We start from the raw sequence: 6,915 nt of genomic DNA, 5'->3' as shown, positions 1-6,915 counted from the left end.
AAAAAATGTCATTTAAAAATAGAAATAAGGTTAGAGTGCTTGTTGAGAAAGGCGAAAGCTCTGGGCTTGGTTCTACACTTAAAAAATAGAAAAACAATTGGATGCTCTGTTTGATTAGCCTCTTAGCACCACTGTATGCATCTTCTATGGTAATGAGCAGATCGTTTGCTAGGAAGGACATGTGTATCACCTGTCCACAGCTAGATTTTCTGCTACAATACAGAGGTGCACAAAATGTAATACAGAAAACTTTAACCAATATCTCATAATTGTATTTCTATTGTGACTTGAAAGCCATAGGTTTCACTGGTGGAAATTGAAATGTTTTTAGAGAAATCAAAATAATATTCAGTGACAATAAAGATGAGTTGTTGATGCTGTATTAAATTCTTATTAGTACCCAAGTATTAAGTCTAAGCTTCATCACAGAACAACTGTTTTATCCTGAAGTTTCATACCACTGAAAATATATTTATCAAGTTTTCATGCTTTATGAACTGCAATTTCTTTTTTTTTTTTTCTTTTTTTTTTCGGAGCTGGGGACTGAACCCAGGGCCTTGCGGTTGCTAAGCAAGCGCTCTACCACTGAGCTAATTCCCCAACCCCAAACTGCAATTTCTTAAAGATTAGCCACTGGAATAGAGAAAATAGAACATTAATATATAATTTCTGTTTTATACATTATAATTATACATTACTATATATCATATATCACATATTAACTATACATTATACATTACACATTACATATCATATATTATATATTAATTATATAATAAATATTATGTTATATTATACATTATATATTAGTCTATATTCTATATTACATGTTAAATGTTATATATACATATTAAATATATTATTGCATTTCCCAAACATTTTTACTTTCTAGCTGTTATCACAAATTTATTCTCAACATGACTGCAAGAAACATAACAATGAGTGGATTTCTCCTCATGGGGTTCTCTGACAACCATGACCTGCAGATCTTATAAGCTTTGCTCTTCTTGGTGTCATACCTATTGGGCTCAGCAGGTAACTTCATCATTATCACCATCACAACACTGGACCCACAGCTCCAGTCTCCAATGTATTACTTTCTGAAGCACCTTTCCATTCTGGACCTCTCATCCCTCTCTGTCACAGTTCCTCAGTATGTTGACAGTTCCCTGGCACATAGTGGCTACATTTCATATGGCCAGTGCATGATGCAGGTTTTTTTCTTCACAGCTTTGGCCTGGACTGAGATGACCATTCTCACAGTGATGTCTTATGACCGCTATGTGGCCATCTGCCTCCCACTGCACTATGAGGTCATCATGAGTCCCAGAAAGTGCACTTGGGCTGTGGCAGCTGTGTGGCTCAGTGGAAGCATCACAGGAACATTATACACAGCAAGTATACTCTCTATCAGATTCTGTGGGGACAAAATAATTCACCAGTTCTTCTGTGATATCCCCCAGTTGCTGAAGATCTCTTGCTCTAATGATTACATTGGAGTAGTGAAAATGACTGCTTTCATGTCTGTATTAGACTTTGCCTGCTTCATGGGGATTGCCTTCTCCTATTGCCAGATATTCTCTACAGTTCTCAGGATTCCCTCTGCAGAAGGTCGATCTAAGGTCTTCTCTACCTGCCTGCCCCATCTCTTTGTTGTTTCATTTTTTCTTTCAACAGGCATTTGTGCCTATCTAAAGCCAACCTCAGATGCACCAACTGCTTTAGACCACATACTCTCTATTTTTTACACTGTACTCCCTCCAACTTTAAACCCTGTTATCTATGGTCTAAGAAATGAGTCCTTGAAGGGAGCTGTAAAGAAGTTACTGTTAAGCGCCGAATTCGTTGGGAAAAATTATTTTTGTTCTTTTGTTCATGACTGCTGACACTGGGCACAAAGAATGTTTTTCATACATTGAATATGTTAGATATGTAACGTTGAGGATGAAAAGATATTTTCTAGAATGTATATATTAAAACCTATAGCATAGCAAGTTGTGATATGATTCTTTAAACCTATTTCATTAAATTTACTTATGTTTTTTATGTTAGTAAAAAAATATATGATTATACTCTTGTATAATATTCTATATTATTCCTAACTCTTTCAGTTTCTTGCCACACTATTACACATGTGAACTTATCACCAATTGTAACATGAGTTTTACAAACATGTTTATGGGAGTATCATAATAATAAGCATAAAGAATAATTACAGTTACTGGTTACTCAATTCACCAAATTATTAACTTATTTCAAAGGTTCATGTTACTTTCCATATTTCATATATGAAATTTAAGGAATAGCACAAACAAGTATGCCATTTCTGTGCATATTTATATAAAGTAATTACTATAGTCATCTTGGGTGCCAAGTATTCAATGTAATTCAATATACAAATAAGCCTCAGCTTTTTAACGTGGATCATTAATTTTCACTTTTGTATTAATTTTCACCTACTAATAAGTCATTTTTATAATAATCCAGTACTCAGAAGGCAGAAGCAGGAAGACCTCTGTGATGTTTTTAGGCCAGCCTGGTCTATACAGTAATATTGGTAACTGCTAAAAAGTCTTAAAAACTTTCTTGCTCATTCTGAGGGTTAAAAGCCTCTGGTTTAGTCAATTAACACCTATAGTCTAACAGAGGGGGATTAAGTAAGGCAGCCTTTGTTCTGTTTCCACAGGAATTCCTGGGCTCTAACTTTCAGCCTCCTAGTTGAAGTCCCAAGGAAGAAAAAGAGATACTTAGAAATATGAATCTACCATTTCTTTCTAAGATATAAAATGTTTCCTATGAAAGCTCTCTAAGAGAAAAAGGAGAAGGCACAATGAATTGTGATAATCATGATGATGATGAGGAGGAGGAGGATGAGGATGATGGTGATGGTGATGACAATGATGATGATTTCTTCACTCTGTTTTCAGCACTTATACATCATTCAGAATACATTATCCCATGGTAAAAAGCTCATCACAAGTATATTAATAAATTAAAATCATAAATCGAATAAGGAGTTTACAAGAGAGAACATTTTCATGCATATCTTTTAGGAGTAATTATCTGGCTAAATATTTATCCCGTGTCAGAGCTCTAAGAGTTAAAATCCATCACTAAGTTATTGGTAAAGTTTTGTATAGATAAACTCAGTCAATATTTTATCTTTTGCCCTAGCACCTATGATGAATCATAGTTCTCTTTTAATGAATGTAATCGAAATAGCATATGAATCATATACATAATATACATGTATATGTATCTCAGAGAGAGATAGAGACAGAGAGAGAAGGGGAGGGAGAAAGGAAAGGAGAGAGAGAGGGAGGGAGAGTGAGAAGCAGAGGGAGAGGGAGAGAGGGAGGGAGAGACAGGAACAAAGACAGATAGAGAAACAAAGTGAAGTGGAGTATCTAATAGAGTTTGAGCCATCCTAAAGTGGTTTAGAGATTTCTAGAAAAAGAAATCTCTGTGTAGTAAAATAATCGTCATAGATACCAGAAACTGAAGACATAAATGTTTTTGTTAAATCTAAGTAGGAAAATATCAAAATACTTTAAGATAATATTGTAAGATTGAGAGAGTTGTGGATGAGATTATAGAACTTATGTGTAATTCAAGGTGAATGATAGATACCATGCAGTACTGGCAATTATTAGGCTCTGACAGATCAGATCAAAACAAACAAATAGATTGAGTGTAAATACCACATGCAAAACAATAATTTTATAAGGCAAAAAGATGCAAAACAGATAAAACTTTCCTTAAAATAATAAGGATCCTGGCAACTAGAGGTAGAAAAATTGTGAAAGTCCTCCCACATTTAACAATTACAAGTAGAGAAATACACTTAAGTAAGCTAATGCTGACTTGTCACCTGTTTTCTCAGTTGTGGAATACTATTCAACTATTAGAAAACAAAGATATCATGAATTTTGCAGGCAAATGAATGTAAGAAGAAAATATAATCCTAAGTGAGGTAACTGAGACCCAAAAGGTTTCATGCATGTTACGTATTCACTTATACATGGATATTCGTTGTTGTAAAATTATATAAAAGGGCTGTCTTTTATCCCCCACTGTGTCCGGCACCACAGTGCCCCAACGTATCTGATAAGATATCTTAAACTGTCAGCAAAGCCTCTCACCTGCTTTGTTCCATCCCACAGGAAACTGTTGAAGGCATCTCTCTGAGCCTGGCAACAATCTCTCTACCCATCCAGTTCCCAAGGCAGGCTGCCACCATGACAGACATATACATTCTAATTCCATAACGGTTCAGTGTTCCTAGCCGCCGCACATTCCCTTACACTTAAATCACTACAAGAAAGAATACACAACACCATAACCTCTGATCCAATTGATAAGGTATAATTGTCCACCTAAACATACAAAGCCCTGTACATATCCATCTATTAAGAACATTCATAACAACCTATAAAGGTACAGCATGTAATGTTAATGTCAGATTCCATGTTCTCTCCACCACTTCTCCACCATCTCCTCCACTCTCCCACCCTTTCCTTCCCAGTCTCTTCCCCTTCCCTAAAACTTTACTCCCGCTCATCCTTTTTTCTAGTCCAATGACTGGCCTCATTCTATCTTGTACCTGTCTCACCTGTGACATTATCCCACACGTAAATAGGTTAACTACACTATGATCAAAAGAACCCCACCACACGAAGAAGAAGAAGAAGAAGGAGGAGGAGGAGGAAGAGGAGGAGGAGGAGGAGGAGGAGGGGGGGAGGAGGAGAAGGAGGAGGAGGAGGGGGGGAGGAGGGGGAGGAGGAGGAGAAGGGGGAGAAGGAGGAGGAGGAGGGGGGGGAAGGAGGAGGAGGAGGGGGAGGAGGAGGAAGGGAGCATGGTTGAATTTTCCTAAGTTAAGTAAAATTGTTGGTAGAGGGAGGAAGGGAAGTGAGTGGAGAGGAGATTGACAGGGGAGCATGATGAGATGAGTATAAGACAGAGAAAGCAGGAGAAAGAGAATGAAAATCAGCAGTAAGGGCCAATCACTAGGACGTGCCAGAACCTAGGATCAGGGAGGCTTCTGTGAGCTTATTGAGGTAAATCTAGCTAAGACTTCTAGAGGTGGAGAATATGGAACCTTAAGAAGCCAATTCGTGTAGACAGAAAGGACTCCCAGATGGGGAATAAGGACAGGAACCCACCCACAGAACCTATGTCCTATCTACAAGATACGCAGAGATGGAGAAAGTTCCCAACAAATGAATGCACCAATTTGAGACTGAAACCACAGCCAAGAATCAATCAATGCCAGCGTGGTTTGTTGAATAAGCTTGGCTTAGGGAGAGGCAATATTAGGTGGTGTTGCTTCACTGGAGTAGTTGTGGCCTTGTTGGAATATGTGTGACCATGTTGTAGGAAGTGTGTCACTGTGGGGGTAGGCTTGGAAACCTTCTTCCTAGCTTATTGGAAGTCAGTCTACTGAACAAAATGTCGAACTTTCAGCTCTTCCAGTGTCATGTCTGTCTGGGTGCTGCCATGCTTCCAGCAATGATGATAATGGACTGAACCTCTGAACCTGTGAGCCAGCTTCATTTAAATGTCAATTACAAGAGGAGTCATGGTCAGGGAATGTCTCCACAGCAATGAAACCCTAAGACAGAAATCAGTAGGAGGAATGAGGTATTGCTGTGATGGGCCTGACTAAGCTTTTGATTGGAGAAATGTGTATGGGAAGCCTTGGTAATGTAACAGAATTCTTCAAATGGGGCTAATGGGACATAGTAGTAGAAGCATGGAAGTCAGCTTTCCTGAGTCACTTTTGAACTGAGGACCTAGCTCAAGAGGTTTCAGAGAAGAAGACTTTAGTATGTGGCCTAGGGGTGTTGTGATATTTTGAAGAATGTGGCTGTGGTTTCCTATTGTCTGAAGAGGCTATCTGAGGCTAAGGTGAAGACATTTAGATTAATTGCTTTGAGAAAGGAGGTCTCAAAACAGCCTGGAATAACTACTATTTTGTGATTACTCATGTTCACTTTTATAAGGATCATTTTAATGAAAAGTAGCAAGCATAGAAAGGAAAAACTACAAAATGTACAGTTCAGATAGTAAAGGGGCACCAGGAAGAATGAAGCTAAATCCTGTTTTGGAGAAAATTAAATAGAATTAGGGGAGTGGTGACCTTGGAGCAAGAACCCACACAGCTAAATATATGCTCTTTCAGTTGAAGAATGGATAGTTATATCTGAGCCTTATTATGACCCGGTTATTATTTTGATTTGGACTTTAAATCTGGAAGGAATTATAATCTAGAAATGGGGGACATACCTGTGATCCAGATCTTAAGGCAGAGAGACACAGGCTTTTTTGATCCAGATCTTGATGCCTCCATCTCGGTGAGGCATGTCCCCAAGGACCATGTGTAGTGAACACTTAAGGCTTTTACAGAGATTTGCTCTGCTTGTTGCCCTCTTATCATTATTTCTTTTGTTTTGCAAGATTTATTTACTAATTATATGTAAGTACACTATAGCTGTCTTCAGACACACCAGAAGAAGCATGTGGTTGATGGGATTTGAACTCAGGAACTCTGGAAGGGCAGTCAGTGCTCTTAAATGCTGAGCCATCTCTCCAGCCCCCTCTTATCTTTCTTAATCAAGAAGTGTATGAAAATTTTAAAGGGATTTCCTATCCTTCACTGGGCAGCATCACTAGTGCCCCTTCTACTAGTGCCCCAACAAGGCTATTCTCTGTTACATATGCAGTTGGAGTCCTGAGTCAGTCCAGGTATAGTCATTCAGTGACAGTTTAGTCCCTGGAAGCTCTGGTTGGTTGACTTTGTTGCTCTTATGGGGTTTCAATCATAATAGTTGATCTCTTTTAAGCATTGTAGCTGGAGCAGATTAATGATTCAGTCATCACCCTAGAAAAGAACTTAGAGATCTAAAATTGTCATCA

The 6,915-nt window shown here is 38.2% G+C and overlaps 1 protein-coding gene across 1 annotated transcript; it reads left to right on the top strand.

Annotated features, from left to right (window-relative positions):
* The first annotated feature begins 917 nt into the window (after window positions 1-917).
* Window positions 918-1,886, top strand: Or14j6 (olfactory receptor family 14 subfamily J member 6). The gene is given in 1 exon segment (NM_001000888.1): window positions 918-1,886. A coding segment is annotated over 1 exon segment (969 nt).
* The last annotated feature ends 5,029 nt before the right edge of the window (window positions 1,887-6,915 follow it).

Source organism: Rattus norvegicus, chromosome 20 (genome assembly GCF_021556685.1).
Source record: "Rattus norvegicus strain SHRSP/BbbUtx chromosome 20, alternate assembly SHRSP_T2T, whole genome shotgun sequence".
Classification (NCBI taxonomy): domain Eukaryota; kingdom Metazoa; phylum Chordata; class Mammalia; order Rodentia; family Muridae; genus Rattus; species Rattus norvegicus.
Note: the sequence above shows the minus strand (reverse complement) of the source record. Positions and strands in the feature narration are given on the sequence as shown.